Source organism: Panthera tigris, chromosome B1 (genome assembly GCF_018350195.1).
Source record: "Panthera tigris isolate Pti1 chromosome B1, P.tigris_Pti1_mat1.1, whole genome shotgun sequence".
NCBI lineage: Eukaryota > Metazoa > Chordata > Mammalia > Carnivora > Felidae > Panthera > Panthera tigris.
Genome location: NC_056663.1, coordinates 147911849 through 147933531, shown reverse-complemented (window position 1 = coordinate 147933531; position 21683 = coordinate 147911849). Strand labels below are relative to the sequence as shown.

Sequence of the window (21683 nt, the reverse complement as noted above, 5' to 3'; positions counted from 1 at the left end):
TTACGTAAGTATCTGAAATTCTAAAAAGTAGTCCATACTCTATTTAACATTTCTCCTTTATTTAATTGTTTTTTTAAAAATGTGACTTAGGAAACATTCTTTTTCAACATGAACAATAAATGAGAGAGCAAGAAATTGAACCCAGAGAACTGACAATTTAATATAAGTAATATAGAATTTAGAGTCAGAAGACCTGACATAACTAAGCTTTTGATTTTGAATAAGTCACTTCATTCCTCAGATATTTTTAAAACATGATTTAGTTTCTTAGATATACATGTAGCATTTAAAGATATCTTCCACATTATTAGAGAAAATAAGAATTTGGTATCTATAGTTTGACTATGAGATACCTAAAATCTGTTCTAAATATTTCCATGGAGATTTAAATATTATTTTTGTTTGTTATTATAAACATTTAGCTAAAACATGTCATTTATTTCTCTTTTAAAGAGACACTTTTAAGAATCTTGAATTAACAGCTTCTACTTCTTTTGGTAAGTGCCTTTAGGCTTAAAACATAAACAATTATTTAAAATAGAATTTTTATGTGAAGAATGTGACCTTAATATCGTTAAGCAATGTAGTTTCCATTTTAATTAAATAATAATTTGGCTTGTGAAATACTTTATACTTTGTATAAGAATTGTTGATTCATAAATGTAAGTTACCTGTGTACCTATTTCGTGTGTTTTATAAATATTTTATAAAACATATAATAAATAAATTAAGAAAATAAATTATAAGAAATTTTCTCTGTAGCTGATGATGCATTCAGCCAGAAGCAATGGCATTGAGTGGAAACTGTCACAAACTTAATGTCCACAAAGATGTTTACCCATATCTTTGAGTTGAGCCAAGAAGTGAAGACTCAGCATTTCTGTTTGGAAAATATATAATTATCAAGGGAGTTTCCTGCACAAGTCAAGCCATTTTAAAATAAATTCTCTGCATCATTTTCTCTGGAGAAAAAATCATCATTTTTTTTTTTTGATACCCAAAACCTACTTTTCCTAGTTTACTTTTTTGATATTGTAACCACTGCTTTAAAGCCATGGTGGAGATCCAAGGAAACCAATGAACATCAGTGTTGCTTTTATGTACTCACCTTTAATTTTTCTTATATTTTCCTTACAGTATATGTTATTTCCTGTCTTAGAATTTTGTCTCCTTCAGTTTATCGCTTTGTTCTTTTTATACGCAACAGAGCAAAGTAGGCTTCAGAGAAATTAGTAATAACAGTAATGTATTAAGGCATTTACCATGTGCTGGTCACTGTTCTAAGTCCTTTGCCTACATTAACTACTTTCATGCTTACAAAAAAAACCTATGAGGTAGTTAATATGATCAGCCAATTTGAAATAAGAAAACTGAGGCCCATGGAAGTTAAGTTGTTAGTGATCACCCCGCAAAAGTTGAAGAGCCAAGAGTCTAATACAGATTTCTGGCCCTAGGGCTCAAACCTTCCACTACCAATGCCACACTGTACCCAAAGTCCAGATAAGCTATTTTTTGAGAGGATACTTTAACTTTAGGTACATTGTCACAAACTTGATTTGCTTTGTCATGTCATTTTTGTCCTTCTAATAATGAAAAAGAGTCAGATTCACTAAACAATCTTCTATGAGAAAAATACAGCAGTGCCTGGGTGGCTCAGTTGGTTAAGTGTCCAACTCCATTTTGACTCAGGTCATGATCTCATGGTTCGTGAGTTTAAACCTGCATCCAGCTCTGCACTGACAGCAGGAACCTGCTTGGTTTTCTGTCCCCCGCTCTCTCTGACCCTCCCCAACCTGTTCTCTATCTTTCTCTCTCAAAATAAATAAAAATAAACTTACAAAATACTAATGTAACTACTATGGGTAAGAGCTGAAAATACAGTTGTATTTTATAAATAGCAATACTCCCCTTGCTATCATCATTTATATATTTTCTACATTTCTAAAATGCTGATCATGTGCTCTATCATGTGAGACACATGAAAGAGATAGAAATAAGATCCCAAATTTGCCCTCGTTAAGCTCTGTTCTACACAAGGACGCAAAAATGACAATACAATGTACTAAATGCTAAGTTAGAGGCATGAAGATATGGTAGTACAGGAAGATCAAGTGATGTATTGGAGTTAAGTCCTCAACTAAGTCCTCTCATATAATTAGAAATAGACTAAGCAAGCCAATGGTGGGGGGGGGGGGCGGGCAGGAATAAGGCAGAAGATACTGAATTGACAGAAAAATTACAATAATTACAAAAGAAACAGAGAAACTAAAAAAAAATGTACAATAGATTCTGAAGACTTTAATAATTGTAAAGTGATTTCTTAAAATATCAGCCCAAAGTCATTCATCACAATAAAATTCCTTTACTAAAATCTATATTGCACTTAGATCAAAAGAATTAAAATATAGGAAACAGCAATATTTTATGACTAATAAACATTTTGGAAAATAAAAGTAAGTATTCCATTAAAGTTGGCTGAAAATGTAAATGTTTACCATTTAATAAATAAATGTGAACATTCCTTTTGTATGCTAGATTAAAGAACCTGGCTATTAACTTTCATCCACTCATTAATTATTCAACAAATAGTTATTAAAATCCTACTACATGCTAGATATCATTTGGGTAGTAGGAAATAACTAAAAATGCTTATAAATAATAACATTCTGCCAGACGAGAATGGTTGCGTATTTGTGTGTTCTATATACAGACATACATTATTTCTGGAAATAAATCTAATAGGTAATACAGGATTGTCTTTTTTTCTTTTAGGTTTGGCTGGAAAATCTATCTTCTACATTTTCTTATCTACCATATTACTTCATTACTACCAGCATGCTTGGACAGACCTATTAATAGGGCAGAAATGTTGAGCCAAAGGAAGACTGTGCAGAATATTTCCCGAATAGTTTATACTTTTCCTGTTAGTTCATGTTGAGTGTATTGGGTCTGTATTGTGGTTTCATACAAACTGGGCTGATGATTATTTAAGATATTTTCATCATTCTTTCTGAGTTATAGAACTGCCTTTTTTCCCCCAAAATAAAATTTCAATTGCAGTCTTTGGTGTGTAATCATCATTTCCATTGTTCAGACTGGCCCACTAGGCTTTTAATATTATAAAGAGTCCTGTAACAATTGACTTTAAATGAGCTTGGCTCACTGACATAACTGTACACTTAGATTTTACTTCTCATAATGGATAACTTGGAACACTACAGATTATATTCTCCAACCACAGTTGGGTTCAAAGTTGTATTCAGCTATAATTCTACCATCTCTCTCATTCATGCTCATAAATTGCCATAGCCTCAACCACAGACCCTCACTCCTCTCAGTTTACATTGTCTTACTGAAGAAGGGAGTCAGGCATTGGGAACACAAACTTTCTAAGCACCCCCCCCCCTTTTATTGGTATCTGACAAATGAAGAAACACAAAATGCAAATAAGTGGGTACATGCATGTATTATAAGGAAAAACTCTGGATGAAAATACCCAGAGAAGACAGAGGGAAGAGAAAGTTAAAGAAAACTACATTAGAGATCAGAAAGTAGGGGATAAAGATGAAGGTTATTGAGCTTAGAAATTTGTGTTATGCATTTGGTTGTGATGGGAAGACACGGGAGGGGTGTACACAGGATAATGACATTATACGACATGTGTCTTTGGTGAAAAGATTTGAAAATTTGAGACTTTTCCTTTGATTTCATAGAATATTCCAATCTTTTAATCCTTCCATTATACTCCATTCTATCCAATCCTTCTTATCCTCATGTCCTTTCTTACTCAATACGAACACAAAGTTTTTTTCAGAAGGAAGTAACATATGACATATACTTTGAAATGGTGGAACAGGAAGAAGCTAAGAGAATTGTTCTTTGTCTTCACAGAATACTCCATGCCTTAACACTCTGATTATATTCCATTCTCTCTATTCCCTATTGGCCTCACTCCCTTTCTTATACAGCCCAGACTTTATCCTTATTTCAAATATTATCTCGATGGTACCTATAACCCTCCTGCCTCTCTGTAATTAAGTCTTACCTGGAAAACACCCAAACATGAACTTGATTTCTACTGTCACTCCATCCAAGCAGATGAATCCTAAAGTAAGTTAGTTTTCTAAACTTTTTTGGTCACCAAAGACCACTTACCAAACTTTGTCTTATTGGCATTAGAGTTATCTGCCTTCCTCAACTCTTCTTACGCTTCCAATTCATCTTACTAGAAAATAACTTCCCTTTTTATTTCATAGACTATATTGAGCCCATCCAGCCTAAATACTACCCACTACCTAGTACAATATACCAATAACTTGATAACTCTCAATATGACTTTAACTGTCTCCTTCAAGTCTCTACGAATATGGTGACCTTCCTCTATGTCAAAGATAATAACTCTTTTGATGCTTTTAAAAATTTCCTCTGTAATCTCTCCTTTTTAACAGATTGTGGCAAAAATAATAAGGGTGATTATAATATCTGAAACCGACTGAGCATCTATATGCAGGGTACATTATATTTTGCCTCAGTTAAACTTACAACCATTAATATTACCATTACATTACTAATAAAGATTAATATTCCTTGCAGATGAGGAAATTGTAGTAGAAAATGAGTAAATTGCCTCCAGGGCACTATTCTATTTGTAACTATCGCTTAAGATTTATTTCCTGGTAATTTTTTTAAATCTTTCTTTAGCTATTTCTTCCAGGTATTTTGCATGCACTCCTCTCCTTGAATAAAACAGTAATGTTCTCTAGGACTCTGACTTCAACCACTTCTTTTTAACTGTACATTTTTTTCCTATATGATCTTATCCACTTTAACCATTTTAATTGCCACATGTAATCAGCCAATTAAAATCAGCTCCCAGTTCTCTAGATTCAGCTCTATAACTGCTGTCCCTCAAATTTAGGGAGGGGAACCCAGCTGACTCCTAAATATGTATATATTTGTTGGCTTCCCAAATTAAAATGTGAGCGATATGAGGAGTAATGTGTAAGCAGAGTTTCACTTGACTCCCTAGTAGACAAAACATTATCCAGTATTCAGATAAAGTCTCAGTTACTCTATATATTTTAGACCTAATTTTTTAAATTTATTTATTTATTTGAGAGAGAAAGAGAGAGAGAGAGCCACGCACATGAGGGAGAGAGTGACTCGGGGAGAGGGGCAGAGGGAGAGGGAGAGGGCAGAGTGAGGGATCCCAAGCAGGCTCAATGCTCAGCATGAAGCCTGGTGCAGGGCTCCATCCCATCCTGGGATCATGACCTGAGTCAAAATCAAGAGTCAGACACTCAACCAACTGAGCCACCCAGATGCCCTGACCTAATATTTTATTATAGTAAATTAAACTGGAACATAGCAGCTATTACAGCTCCTTTTGGTGATTTCTAAATAATTTTCAAAGATTTGTCAATGATTCAGTCTCTCCAGATCGAAGTTTATTTCATTGGCGATTAGAAGAGATTTTGAAAATATTGAAGTAGGAAAACATTACAAAAATATGGCCATTTTTTGCATACTTATAGCAATAATACTTAGTAGTATATATATATATATATTTTTTTTTTTAAATGTTTATTCATTTTTGAGAAAGAGAGAGAGAGAGAGACAGAGTATGAGCAGGGGAGGGGCAGAGAGAGAAGGAGACCCAGAATCCGAAGCAGGCTCCAGGCTCTGAGCTGTCAGCAGAGGGCCCGATATGGGGCTCGAATTCACAAACTGAGATCATGACCTGAGCTGAAGTCAAATGCGTAACCAACTGAGCCACCCAGATACCCCAGTAGTATATTGTTATTTCTCTAGTAAATTAAAAACCTTGACCATTCCAAGAGAGTAGCTGTCAGTAATGGAGGAAAAGGCATCCTATTTCCATTACTACAAAAGCACAGGGTATGTTCTGGTCCATCACTATTCTAAAATCACCTACTGTTTGTGAAGTACGATATTGTATATAACAAAAGAAAGCTACTGGTAAGCTTATTTTTCATGTCCATTCTATCCAACTGTCAAATATAATCCATAGGTTTCCCATCCTGTTGAATCATGAAGTAGAATTAATAGCACCCATGTTTTTAGTATAACAGTCTGAGACAGAGGATTAATTACGTTACGCCTTTTTAACTTCTTCGTACATAAAAAAGTGGCATCTTTGGAGCTTTAAATTCCAAAGACCTTATTTTAATTTTGTTCCCAGATTATTTTTTATCCACTGGGTTGCATTTCTCATATTCTCTAGGGTCTAGAACAGTACTATGTGTCTAAGTGAATGATCAGGTGAAGGAAAAAAAGCAAGGAAAAAAAAGAAAGGAAAGAAAGAAAAAAGGAAGGATGGAAGTAAGAAAGGGAGGGAGGGAGGAAGGGAAGGAGGGAGGAAAGAAAGAAGGAAACTTATCTTCAAGTTCTCTGCATCTTTCCTGGGCTGCGTTGAGCCTACTGATGAGCTAACCAAATACATTTTTTTTCTTTGTTAGTCAACCTTTATTTCTAGCATTTCCATTTCATTCTTTCTTATAGTTTCCCTCTCTGTGCTGAAATTACCTATGTGATCCTGAGTCTTGTCTACCTTACCATTAGATTCTTCAATATATTATTCAAAATTATTTACATTCTCTGTTTGTTGGTTCCAACAAGTCACTGTAATAACTCACCCATGTTCTGACGATTGCTTTTTTTAATCTGTAGACTGCTCTTTCTTGCCTTCCTGTTTGTCATGTACACACACACACACACACACACACACATCATTTTTTTTGGCTGAATGTCAGAAATATGTTGTAGTTTAGTAGATAATACGATTAAAATTTTTATGGTTGTATGTGAGCACTTTTCCTTCTGTGAGGCCATTAGTGAGGGGGGTTTATGCTAATTGATTCCACAGAAAGAAAGTTACATATTTGGAAAGGAGGGTTCTCTCACTCTAACAAATACTACAGTCCTGTCTATGATTCAAGCTAAATCACTTCACATTACTTTATGACTTGGGCACTGCCAGCCAGTACTGTCTTTTATCATTTCTTATTTATATTGCATATTGCTAGAAATACATGGTTGTCAATAATAAATATACAAGACAGAAGAGCTCTTTAAGTTTTTAATATTTATTCATAGTTGGTAATTCATGTTTGTAACACTAATATGCAAAAATACACCACACTGTTTTTATTTTGTTTTATTTTATTTATTTTATTTTATTTTTTAATGTTTATTTATTTTTGAGAGAGAGAGAGCAAGCAGAGGAGGGGCAGAGACAGAGGGAGACACAGAATCTGAAGCAGGCACCAGGCCCTGAGCTGTCAGCACAGAACCTGACGCAGGGCTCTAACCTACGAACTGCAAGATCATGACCTGAGCTGAAGTTAGATGCTTAACCAACTGAGCCACCCAGGCACCCCCACCACACTGGTATTTTAAAAAAATATTTATGTTAAACCATTTTATTCCGTATTTAACATAAAATAAACTATAAAATTCCTTCATCACCCTTTCTAATGTCAACAATCCAGTAATCAATATTTCAAAATGCATTTAGTATTTAAGTTTAATACAGTTCTCAATTTGTCTTTTACTGCCACATTATGGGAATTTCCCTGATTTTATGATGCTGTGAAATAAGGGGAATAATTTCCAGCCAAATAAGTAAAACTCATAGTTTTTTATTTTTTCAGATATGAAGCTGATTTATTTCAAAACAAAAGAAGTAACATTAAATTAAAAACTTCTTATAAGTACCCCCGGAGGAAAGGGACTGAGGCACAGTGTCCAGAGCAAGACCAAATCTACAGCCATTAGTTTCCATCCTGGAAACAAGGTATTCTTCCCTCCACCCTCATATAAAGATGCTTCCATTATTGAAAGATTCTCCCTTAGGTCTCAGTTAATAGGGTGACTATAAATGCATGTCATATTTACGTTCTCTCCAGGTTTGAAGAAGTTATTAACACAGTGTGGTATGTAAATCTAATCCACCATATATCTGAATATCACTTCAAGACTACATAAGAGAAGACTAAGTACAGGATTTTTTTTTATTCTTTAGGTTCAGACTGGACTCAGGAGTTCACATAAACCCTAAAAGGATGGGTTTGTTCTACTCCGGAATTCTCATGTTCTGAAGAACTGAAGAGTGGGGTCAAATAATCCCCTCTCACTTAAAAGCTATTGGAAGGAAAAAAAAATTGAGGAAAAGGAGAATGGAAAATTATTAATTGAATGAGACATAAATGTTCTTTTTTTCTTCTGGAGGATTCAAAAGACTAAATCACAAGTGATATATGAGTAGATAAATAAATTTAGACAGTGGGACAAGGGAGGGATTTTTAAACATTGATAAATCTGGAATTTTTCCATTTTTGATTTTTTAGAACTCTAAAATTATAATTGAGCTATCCTTTGTTATTATTCTTATAGGAAAACTTTATTCTTTAAATTCTTTATGAAGAAGAAATGCTTATTCATCTTTAATAGAATTTCTAACGCATAAGAGCTTTGTTAACTTAATAGCCACATTAAGACAAAATATAAATGAAGTAAAACTATGCTTATTGGGTTATCTGTAATATAATAATTTAAGATAGCATTATTTGAACTACTAATATAGAATTTCTTTCTAAACCACATTTAAAAAGGTGAATATGCATTTTCTTTCATAGTTTTTTTATCTATATTTATCTATGTTTTGGAGCCTTTGTATATAATCAAATTGATAGGTTCCCAAAATAATACTGGGATAAGGGATGGGTTCTTCTAAGTTATTCTAGTGCCATGTAATATGACAATTATTAGATAATTATTAGACAATATGACAGTATTATGGCAAATTAGACATTTGTCATATAATATGTATATGAAAATCTGGAACCAGCCAATTAAATACTCTGTTTCAGAAACCCAGAAAAAGCTAAAAGGAATGGTTTTAGAGAGATCAATGAATACATCAGTTAACTTTATATTGTTAATCTTTAGGGTCTACCATGAAGCACAGGCCACTTTAAAAATAATTGGTCTATATTGAAGGCTACAATGTTGTCTTCTTTAGGTATACATTCATGATATTTTTGTTTCACCAACTAACATTTTTATGTTCTTTTTACAAAAATGTTAAAATATAGCAGAAGGGAATTTTGGCACTGTAAACAATTTTAGGAGATTTGTTTGGTTAATTTGTTCCTCTGTTTATAATATAACCCATTTTGAAAGGACTTAAGACAGCTTGCAAAATAAGTAAAACAGGATTTTTTAAAAAAGATATAAGTATTTTGATGAGGACAAAACAAGACTGGGGGAAATAAGATAAAGCCAGAGATGAAGTAAGCATCTCCAAATGAGGTGCCACATGCCCTGTAGAGTTCTAAATATGGCCAAGATATTTGACTATGAAATTGATGGTAAGCAAAAAACAAAAATAAATGCAAAAACAAGAGATAAGTAATATCAATGTAGCTAGGACATGAAAGTGTATCCATAGCTGAAGAAAAGCTAAGTGTTCAGGCCTGTCAGGAATTTCTTCAGTGCTACTTATTGGGAGAGAGAATGAGGCACGGATCTTTGTCTCCTATATTTTTACTACCTAAAAACAATATAAAACCTATTGATGTCTTTCGTACATAGTCTCTCAAAAAAAAAAAAAAACCACAAAGCAAAACAAAAAAACAGATGTATAATACCAAAGAACATTACAGCAAAGATCATCCAATATGTGGTCAAAACCATGTTGAACATGTAAACAAGCGACCTAAAATAAAACATATGTTTTGAGAAATGGATGGAGTATATAATTTCCAGGGCTTTGCCCATGAATATAATTTTGCAGCCTAGGTCTTGTTACAAATTAGGTAATTAAGCATTCACAGTCTCAACTAAAACTTGAAAACATTTTGTATTATTAGAATATGCTTTGTATAGTTAGCATACAAGTAATACATTTTCACTTCACAAAAACATTATAGATTATAGAAGATAAAATGAATTACTTAAATTATTTTTAAAATCACCCATAACTAGAAATAGTCCATTAAATATGTTAGCTATATTTAACATCTGAATATTCATTTGGCAATATATCATGAACCTGATATTATTACTCCTAATAAATTACTCCGTATTGAGCATTCATATTTTTTCAAATTTGAGGTACTAAATAATATTAATAAATGTCTATAATAATATATATTATAATATATTGTAACATATTGTATATTGTAATATATTGTAATATATTGTAATATATTGTAATATATATTATTAAATTGTATATATTATTAAATAATACATTATTTAATAATATATATTAATAATAATACATAATATATAAATAAGAAATATATAATATAATAATGTGTAATTATATATGTATGGTATATATAAGTAATAAATAATATATTAAATATATTATTAAATATTAATATATAAAATTATATAAAAGTCTGTATGTTGACTTTTTGTTAAGAGGGGAGATAATTTATGATTTTGAAGAAGGGAGAAGACATAAACCAATATTCAACCAACCAGAGATTGAGTTTACTATCTTTGAAGAAGACTGAGCCTAACCAAGGCACATACCTTGGTTATGGTTTATGCTAAGCCCTCCATGACAAATTAATTGCAAAAATGTATCCCTATGTAACTAAATCAATTCACTCCCACTTAAAGAAGTTTGGATAGAAGCCAATTAATTATTGAAGGACATTTGCAAAAGCAGGTAATTTGAGTTGTAGCATCATTCCTGTTAGGTCATGGGGACAGTAGTTAATAGCAGGACCAAATTTTCTGCTAAGGGTGCTTCTACTCAGACTAATAAAGCCATGCATTCTTTTGTCTCTCTCTAGGAAAAGAGAAATAACTAAGATATATATTGTATATTTTCTGAAACAACCACTATAAAATTAATCTTCATAAGATCACTCAAAATGAAGCTTCTATTATGGTCTTGCATCTTGTGTGTTGCTTTTACAAAGGCAAGTAAATAGACTCCTAAAATTATAGCCACAGTACAACCATTGAATAATTGTAGATAAGGAGAGATTCATGTTAATGACATAAGTTATTATAGTCTTGATAACAGTGCAGCAGAGAGACATGTTAATAGGCATGAGTTTTGTTATAACAAACTTTTCTTTAAAAAAAAAAGTTTATATATTTTGAGAGAACGAGAGCACATAGGAGTGGGGGGAGGAGAAAAGAGAGACAGAGACAGAATCCCAAGCAGGCTCTGCGAAAGTCCAACACACGGGGCTGGATCCCAGGAACAGAGAGATCATGATCTGAGCAGAAATCAAGATTTGGATGCTTAACTGACTGAGCCAGCCAGGTCCCTGTGTTGTGACAAACTTTTCAAAAGAAATTTTAAAAAATAAAATAATAAAGTTGTGTTAACTGAAAATGGCTACCCAGCAAGGAGAAGAGGTTAGTACAAAAATGCACTGGGCTACAGGAAGATAAACTTACATGGAATCAGAATCCCATGTAGATTATTTTAAGAGTCTATGTCTTCAAATTATGGAAAGCTGGCTTGGGCTTCCTGTGGGAGTGATGTTTCATTGCTGAAGGTATTTAGGTAGAGTCATAAGGAATATTTGGTGGAGTATACTTAAATATACTTAATGCTTAAATGGACATAGCAACCTTCAACATGGCATAAACAAATGAGACTGTGCTGCAAAAAAAAAAAAAAAATAGCTGTAGGAAAATTTTTAATCCTAGCCAATGAGTGTGCTAAACATTGTCCTTTGTAAAAGGAGAAAATTATGACACCTACCTCATAGAATCATTTTGGGAATTAAATAATTACCTAAAGTGCTTGGCAGAATACTTAGGATACAATAGGAACTTAAATGCTATTTGATATTGTTAACTATTTTACAATTATTATTGTCATCCTGTGCAAATTTCAAGATATTATCCTATCTCTTAAAATTAATTAAATTCTAATTCTTAAAATAGCAAATGATGAGTTTTCCACTATTTTTTATTCTTATCTTGTGCATAATCTGTGGTGAATTTCTAAAATATATTGAAGCTTAATTGAAGAACAACTGAATATTGAAGAACAACTGCAACTGTAAAGAAGTGACACATATACACACAAGTGCAAGTGCACACACACACACACACACACACACACACACCTAATGCAAGCAAAACCTGAGAGGTGAAAGGTATATGAATAACAGCTGAATCATCTTTCAGTTGGTTGGGAAGACTGATGTACACGTAGAAAATTACAAACCAAAATCCATCAGCCAAAGTAAAACTTTTGAGAGCACGTACCTAGTTCTAAACCATATGTTGATAACAATAACAAACAATTTATACTAGTGATTCATACTTCAAAAATAAAGAAACTATACTAATAAGACTGTACAAATTCTTCAGTAATATGGAAATCTGGGTGCAGATGTTGTCAAATAACCATAGGGAATTAATTTTTCCTTTGTTTTAGAAGTGCTTCTTCCATGTTCATGAGGTAAAACTTTTTTAATTTGCATATGAATGTGCTTGTTTTTATCTTAAAGTGTATCTTACATTTTAAAAGTCTTGGATTTCTTTACAATACAATTTTATGACTACTGTTGCTGTTGCTGTTAAATTTGATTGAAAAATGTTTATGGAGTACAAATATATTTGTGTTTAACATATTTCCCATGGGGTCTTTATTTCTTTTCAATGAGCAGAAGTATTAAGTAAGGGCACTCCCTCTGCAGAGTGATAAATATTTTCCTATGCCCAATAAAATTTATGACAAGGTACTAAATTTATTTGAACAAATTAAGGAATGAATCCAGAAAGATTTTGCCTGTATGAAAGATTACAGTAGAAGATAGCATGATCTAGGAATTACTAATAGGAAGAATGTGTCCCAAACAGCTAGATGATTTCTGTGCAGAAAATACCCACAAATTACCCCTATGTATGAGGCCACAGCATTCATTGATTGACTAGTATATGACTTTTTGTAAGTTGTCATTTTTGCCTCAAGGGCTGATAACAGGAGTGTGCTAAAAAAACTATACTTGTACCATCTACAAGTATGCTGTAGAGAAACATGACAATCCAGCAAAGGAAAGCCAAGAGATACGGTCTGGATGTGCACACTTTTCCATGAGATATATGGCAAAGGAATGGAAAGGTTTTGAAATAATCATTAAAATGAGAACAGTAGGAGGTGTTACTTTGAATTTCTTATAAGAATTGATATTTTAATTATAAGAGTCTAGGGCTGTGTGGTCACAAATACAACTCACTGACATGTGTCTGTGTGAACACTCTGGAACATGTATCACTTGTGCATCACGCATCATACCTTAAGATGAAAATATGATGCATAAGCAAACATTTTTAACTCAGTAATTCAAGAAACCAACCTAAAATTGGGAAGAAATATCAGATACGATATTAAATTCTTTTTCGTCAATTTTTTATTGGAGTATAGTTGGCACACAATGTTACATTAGTTTTGGGTATACAACATAGTGAGTCAACTTCTCTTTATGCTATGCTGTGCCCACTGCAGGGTTAGCCACCATCTGTCACCACACAGTGCTACGTAACACCATTCACCATGTTCCCAATGCTGTGCCATTGATTCCCATGACTTACTCATTTCATAAGTCTCTATCTCTCTCTCCCATTCACCCATTTTTTTATTTTAATTTTTTTACTGTTATGAGAGAGAGAGAGAGATACAGAGCATGAGCAGAGGAGGGGCAAAATGAGACCAGACACACAGAACCTAAAACAGGCTCCAGGCTCTGAGCTGTCAGCACAGAGCCCCATGAGGAGCTCAAACCCATGAGCAGCCAGATCATGACCTGAGTCAAAGGCCAAGGCTTAACTGACTGACCCACCCAGGCGCCTCTCCCATTCACCCATTTTACCCATCCCTTCTACCCCTTCCCTCTGGCAAGAATCAATTTGTTCTCTGTATTTATAGATCTGACTTTACTTTTTTTTTTTTTCAACGTTTTTTTATTTATTTTTGGGACAGAGAGAGACAGAGCATGAACGGGGGAGGGGCAGAGAGAGAGGGAGACACAGAATCGGAAACAGGCTCCAGGCTCCGAGCCATCAGCCCAGAGCCCGACACGGGGCTCAAACTCACAGACCACGAGATCGTGACTTGGCTGAAGTCGGACGCTTAACCGACTGCGCCACCCAGGCGCCCCCTGACTTTACTTTTTATTCATGTGTTTTGTTTTTATACAATATTAAATTTTAATGAGGAAGCTGGACTAGCTGGGAGGCCTAGAAATCATCCCTGAACAAAGAAACCTTGTTTGTTCTTTCCAGTACCTAGGAACCCAATGTCTAGCACTCAGAGAGCACATAGTAGGCACTCATTTTATACTTTTAAAAAATAAATCCTTGAATATCCATCGACAAAAAGCTTAAATATCCCAAAGCTGCTGAGGAAACATCTGTATTTTCTGAGAATTTATATTGCAAAGCCTAGTTTAGTCACAGGGGATTTTGTGGTAAACACAAATAATGTTCTAATGTAAATAACTGGTATATACAAGCAACTAGTCACAAAATTGAATCAAAATATTTGGTGCCCTATGTATGAAAGTTTATAAATAAATATGTATGAGAAATTTAATGATTGTATGAAATATTGTCACTAATAGAACATTAATATTGGTTATTCAGTATCTAGTTTTTAAGAAGTATTTAGAATAACAGAAGAGTCTACATAGTCACGGGAAAACAAGGCAAATAACTGTACCACTTAAGAAAGAAAATCCTAAGTTACTTAGAGAGTTTTGTCAGTTATGATCACTGAATATAGGTAGAGATCTAAAGAACAATATTTTTCAGGGGCATGAAGTTTAAAAACACTATTTTCTTTGTTGTTTTAGAAATTTCTCACATCTGGTGAAAGGGTAAAAAATATATTCATATTTGCTTGTAAGATATTAAAATGTATTCTCTATTATTTTCTTTTTAAAATAGTATTTTCTAATGATGTTAAATATAGTAAAACCTTGGATTGCGAGTAATTTGTTCTGCGAGTGTTCCGCAAGATGAGCAAACATTTCTAATAAATTTTAACTTAACAAACGAGAGAAGTCTTGCAATACGAATAGTACGTGATGCTGAATGTTACATGATCACAATGGTTTTTGAAATTCTCTTTGATATATAAGTGCTTTGGATTACTAGCTTGTTCTGGAATGAATTATGCTCTGAAACCAAGGTTTTACTGTAATTCAGTATTATGTTTTTCCTTGACAGGCTTGGAAAGTAATTTAGAAACATGTTCTCTTTTCTTGCTATGATGGGCTCATTTAAAATGCATGTATAAATATAGGCACATGTATATTTATACATCCTGTAATTTTCTTATTCATACTGATATCTTGCCCAGTTACACTCCCCGCACTTAAGATTAAATGCTTTAAACTGAAAATTAGCTGTATAAAGTTATATATAATAGAAAAGTACTGATGATAAAGAATTTATCTAACATATCTTCTAACAAATATGAAATTGGGTCTAGTTCATAAATGGTGTCTGCCATTGACTAGTTAACTTGGCATACATGTAAATGAAATAAGTTCATCAACTGATTAGCATTAACATAAACACATTAAAAATATTATATATATAGTTTATTATATTTTAAAATATTTATGTTATACACATTTAAAATTCCTTAAATTATAATTGAACTATGCAATGTATCAAAGAATCTAGGAACTTGATATATAAACCAATATGTGTCAAAATTGCTCATGGAAACTGACAAATTTATGATAGGAAATAAAATGTCATGTAGATGAGACCAAGACATGTCTTAACTTTTTGTAAATTTCTACGTAATTTTGTGACCTTGCAGCGCCCCAATAATCTTACATACATGTAATAGACAAATCTGGATAGCAACTGGAGGAAAATGTGTCAACACTTATACTGAAAGAAATCATGTGAAATTTAACAGTAAATGCATCAGTAACATTAATAATCTCATTTAAAACACAAACACCACAGGGAAAACTAAATATGAAAGCCAGCAGTATATGTTGCAAAATGATCACCACATTGAGTTAACATCCATTACCACAGTTACAATTTTTTCCTTGTGGTGAAAGCTTTTGTTATTTATTTATTTTGTGTGTGTGTGTGTGTGTGTGTGTGTGTGTGTGACAAATACTTTTAAGCTCTACTGTCCTAACAGTTTTCAAATATACAATACAGTATTAACTATAGTCAATTATATCTCAATTAAAAAAAAAAAAACGCCAGTAGTCACTCATTCACATCCAGTCTGCTTTCCTTCTTAATAACAGTTTGAGATATTAGGCTTTGATGAGTGGAATTGGATGCTGCTGGATGGGAAGGAGATCAAAAGGGCACCTGGAAGAGGTATAACAAAGTGAATGCTTTGGTGGAGAACTTTGGACTTCTCGGGAGCCGGCAATGAGATCAGTGGGCTGGGCGGAGGGTACAGAGAAGGAGGCCTGGAAATACCAATCCTATACTGCACACACTCTCTCCTTCTCTTTTTGTCCTGGCCTAAGCTGGCATATTGTGCAGTTTAAAACACTCTGATTTGCCGAAACACAAAATATTTCTCCCTAATTTGAGATTTATTCACTTTTCTCCAGAAATTATTAGTCTCCTAATTCAAAAATTACAGAAGCGTATTAGCCTTGAGAAAGAGATTCCATTGGAATTGTTACAAAAATAATCTTCACTCATCATATATCATTACAGTCATAATGTAAGTAATATATAGATAGGATAGATAAAAACAATCAACTTTGACTTCTTTGCTGCTCCTTTAGGATTATGGTGGCAATCATTACCCACTTAACCCATCTCTGAATATTCCTTATCCCCTGTCAGACAGGGATTTTGCTCCTCCTTTTCGTCCTTCAGAGAATAAAATCCCCCCTTACCCTGGGAATCCTGACCCTGATACAGGGGTGCCCTCATTTCCCTGGATTCTCACCTCTCCTGGAGACCCCTTCCACCACATTCCTAGTTTTCCTGCAACTACTTGGTGGATCCCCTCTCCTCCTCCTAGGGAATCTCCCCACTTTGTCCCTAACTCACATAAACCCGAAGGACCTTTCTTCTCAATGCTCCCCTGCCTACTGCTGCCGAACCTTATGTAGCTATACCTCAAGTATGCACACGTACTACACCACCTCCAAACGCAGAACCTGTTGCAGTTGACCCTGGGGCGATTGAGCCTGATGATGCCGAACCTGTTGCCCCGGAACCTCAGCCTTCCACTTTTGACTAGGTGGGTTGCCTAAGTCTTAACTCCTGTGATGCACGGAATTTGAAGGAGAGAGAAAGAAACTGAATCTCTCCATAAGCAAACAAATATCAGCTTAAACATTTTGAACAGCTTTATTAAGATACAGTTAGCATACAGCACACTATAGGTACTGAAAAGGTACACTTTGATAAGTTTTCACATATGTACATATCAATAGAAAAAAAAATCCCACCCTCCCCTTTCTCTTATCCCCAACCTCTTTTCTGTCACCACAGGTTGGTTTGCATTTTCTAGAACTGCACGGAAGTAGGACAAGACTGTAAATACTCTTGTGTCTGGCTTCTTTCACTCAGTGTAATTATTTTGAAATTAGGGGAAACCATTGGTCTTCACATATACACATATTCAAGGGCCTTATTTTAAGATGGCATTAGGTTACAAGCCTTATTAAGCAGGAACAAAGGAATATTCTTATCTAAGGCTAATTTTTCCCATTACGGGGATCAAACCGTTCTGAGTACTCAAGCTTATGCCCTGTGAATTTTGAGATTTTTTTTTTACTCTTATGAGATCAAAAACTTTCCCCTGCCCTATGTGAACACCAGATATTGTTCCATTTTGTCTTTCAGGTGGTTCTTTACCTGGCCTCAGGTGGTATATTCATATGAATAATCTATACTTAGTTGAAAATATGAGGATAACCTCTTTAGATCTTTGTATGTATATCTTTGTCCCTCTTTTTCTGCTCCAATGCTCTGCCCTGTGAATTTCAGCTACCTTGTCTTCCTGGGCTCCTAGCTCCATCTCCCTTAATAAGGCCTGGAAACTCTCCAGGCAGTAAGCTAGGGCGATCGTAGGGTTCACTTCATTTGTTTCCCGTCTCTTAGGGATCGCTGTCTTTCCTAGCTTAATGTTCAGATCTCGAGAAACTGTTGTTTCTCATATATGTGGTACATTTTTTAAAATTTACTTCAAGTAAGGGTGTAAATCCAATTCCTGTTACTCATCTTGACCTAAAGTATAGTTCTCTAGACTTTTTTAAGACAATCAGTCTTTAAAAAATCTTTAGGAAACACCTATTCCCTAAGTTTTAGTATATGTGGTCCAAGCAACTGGCCTATTTTATAAAAGGGAAAGTGGGATTCCAAACTACGTAGAAGATACTCTAAATTCTGGGCACAGGCAGAAAAGAAATGGGAGCTTAAATCCACCAGTGAATAATTTCTTCAGTACATTGCCATTAATGGAATACTCTTAGCATCTGCTTCCTACAAAGAGATACAAATTCTCTTCCTGTTCCTTTGTTTTTGATAAAGATCAGGATCAAGTTAAAAGCTGGTTTGACATGGCACCAGAGGAGTGTAAAGAGCTAGCCTTATTCTACAATGCTCCACACGTTAACATAGTCATTCAGTGGGTTGCTTTGACCTAAAGCACGTTCCATTTACAAGCATAGGCTTGTGGCCCACATGGGGGTAGAGGGGAAATGTTGGAGCGTATGGATAAAAAGAAATAAGACGTATGATAAAAACGGGACTTGAAAACACTGCCAAATACTTGGACTTTATCCTGTAGTCAAAGGAATTTATCAAGGAGCTTCATTGAGAAGAATGCTTTGAACAACTCTCTGTTTTCAAAAACTAAATATGATGGCAATATACAGTATTCTAAATACGAGTTATAAAGAGATCACCAGGATACAATTTCTTAGAGAATGAAGATTATTCAGAAAATGTAGGCCCAGTATTATGAAATAAAGTATATTTAGCATGCATGACATTTATTTTTTAGGTAAAGAAATGAAATTTTCTGGAGAAGAGAGTAACAATCATTTGTTTCTGTAAGTCATATATGATACTGAGATTTAAAATCACACCTTATGGGGCACGTGGGTGGTTCAGTCCGTTGAGCATTTGACTTCAGCTCAAGTCATGATCTGACAGTTCATGAGTTCAAGAGTTTGAGCCCCGCATTGGGCTCTCTGCTAACAGCATGGAGCCCGTTTTGGATCCTGTTTTCCTAGCTCTCTGCCCTTCCCTGCTCACACCTTCTGTCTGTTTCAAAAATAAATAAACATTAAAATAAATAAATCACACATTAAATAGACTAAATCTCATCATTTTAAATCACCTGGGAATATATTTTTATGACATGAAACCAAGAAAGTGGAGTGTGGAGAGGCATTGATACCCTGCATCTGAAAATCTCTGCAATTATGAACTCATGTCCTGTGTAAGAAGTTCAGGAACTGCATAGATAGATCTTTCTTAAACTGAACCAAATTGATTACGATAAATATTCTAAAATAATAGTGGTCTGTATAAGGAAGAAACTTCCATAGGAGGTATGGGGGTTGAATTGTGGAGAAGAGGAACCATCGCTAAAGTTGTCACAGATCGTTCTGTATGCTATCCAATCAAGTTCCATCCTTACCCCACACCAAAAGCCACTGTCTCAGAAAACAAACACAAAAATTTAGATCTGAAATCTCCCAGTCCCCACCCCTTTCCTCCACAAAACTACATCCATCCCCCATTAAACATTGTCCTGGGAAGAAAGGCATTGTTCAAAAAGCTCATTTGGACTCATTCCACCTGAGTTGGTTACTCTTGTTGAACAAAAAACTTGGTTACCCTCGTTGCAAGTTCTCTTCCATTCCTTCCCAAATCGGCTTTAATTGTACTGTTATAAAATTGGACAGGAAAATGGCAAGGCTTTGTTTTACTGTCAGTCAAATCAGAATTTCTACTGAAGTGATATCAGCAGTTAAAGTAGAATTGAAAATCAAATGTGATGGGAGTTAATACTGTTGGTGATGCCTCTTAATGACAGCTCTTGCCAAGGAAATTAAAAGACTCCAAATTTTAATACTACTATATTCCTTGGGTTTTTACTTATTTTATTATTATATAAGACAAAGATTATTGTTGATGAACTAGTTCAAGATATTAGACAAATTTAATAATGTCACATTTTCAGTAAGCATTTATGTTTAGTTTCTTACTATATTCACTTAGTTTCTAACTTAGAAAGTATGCTATTTTCTAAAAGTCTCTCAAGGCAGAGAAGGAATTCTATTTCAAATCATTCAGTATCAGAAGATTGTGTTGATCTGAACCCAAGACCTCACACAAAGGAATCCTGTATAATACATACATGCATGCAAATAAAGCATAATATTGAATTAAGGGGCTCCTGGGTGGCTCAGTTGGTTAAGTGTTTGACTTTGGCCTAGGTCATAATCTTGCCATTCCTGAGTTCAAGCCCTGCATCAGGCTCTGTGCTGACAGCTCAGAGCCTGGAACCTGTTTCAGATTCTGTGTCTTCCTCTACTCTGTCTGCCCCTCCCCTACTCACACTCTGTCTCTGTCTCTGTCTCTGTCTCTCTCTCTCTTTCTCTCAGAAACAAATAAACATTAAAAAAAATTTTTTTAATAATAAAAAATATTGAATTAAAATTACATTGTAAAATAGTTATAAGACTGTGCATAATATATACAAGAAGATAGAAGAAAAACTTGATTGTCTTAAATGTGCATTTTAATCATAACATGGACTTGTTTCAATAGAGTCCTTTAACATTAAAATCATAAAAAAAACAAAAGCAATTTTGCTGTGTGAGTAATTTTGTAATTTTATTATATAAAACTAATATATTCTTTTCCTTTTTTTCAGATTCTGTTGCAGAAATCAATGAAATCTACAAATATTTACTTTCTTTTCCAAAGACTTTTATTTAGTATATTAAAACCACCAGTCTCACATATTGATTGGCTTGTGGTATTTTTTTCATCAGACTTCATTTATATAGAAATGATGTTTATGATGTACTTTTTCCATCCAAAATTTTAAACGGCTATTTCCTAAATATGTAAATAATTTTTAGAGATTTAAATATATAATGGCAATATGTCTTTGTTTTGAATAAACACTATCTAAAAAAACCCCATACATACAAATAGAATTTTTTAATTGTTTGTTTCCAAATTATTTCTTTTGAAAATGTGACATAAGGCAGTTAAAGGGGAGACAACCATCATTCCACGGCTCTCCCCCATTATCCTTCCCTCCAAATGTTTCATCTACTGTTTAAACAGGAGTGCTGATGCATAGGGACACTTGTACCCCAATGTTTATAGCAGCACTTTCAACAACAGCCAAATTTTGGAAAGAGCCTAAATGTCCATTAAGTGATGAATGAATAAAGAAGATGAGGTTTAATATACAATGGAATACTACTTGGCAATGAGAAAAAATGAAATCTGGCCATTTGTAGCAACATGGATGAACTGAAGAGTATTGTGCTAAGTGAAATAAGTCAGGCAGAGAAAGACAGATACCATATGTTTTCACTCATATGTGGATCCTGAGAAACTCAACAGAAGACCAGGGGGGAGGGGAAGGGGAAAAAAAAAAAAAGTTACAGAGAGGGAAGGAGACAAACCATAAG

At 34.1% G+C, this 21683-nt stretch overlaps 1 protein-coding gene and 1 long non-coding RNA gene across 4 annotated transcripts in view; both read left to right on the top strand.

Moving 5' to 3' along the window:
• The window catches only part of LOC122238090 (alpha-S2-casein-like), a 33440-nt gene extending 30470 nt beyond the window's left edge, over window positions 1-2970 (top strand). Inside the window, exons 7-8 of the mRNA XM_042984777.1 lie at window positions 454-497; window positions 2773-2970. Coding sequence (XP_042840711.1) covers window positions 454-465 — 12 coding nt within the window. The 3' untranslated portion in view covers window positions 466-497; window positions 2773-2970. The remainder of the gene's footprint in view (window positions 1-453; window positions 498-2772) is intronic.
• A 975-nt stretch (window positions 2971-3945) lies between these two features.
• On the top strand, window positions 3946-20997 carry LOC122237724. 3 transcript variants are annotated; one of them, XR_006216343.1, is made up of 4 exons: window positions 3946-4110; window positions 7674-7816; window positions 19025-19073; window positions 20909-20997. It is a non-coding gene; the product is annotated as an uncharacterized LOC122237724 (long non-coding RNA). The 3 variants fall into 3 exon arrangements; XR_006216342.1 differs by lacking the exons at window positions 19025-19073; window positions 20909-20997 and adding an exon at window positions 10833-10959; XR_006216341.1 differs by lacking the exons at window positions 19025-19073; window positions 20909-20997 and adding an exon at window positions 8045-8403.
• Window positions 20998-21683: the final 686 nt, after the last annotated feature.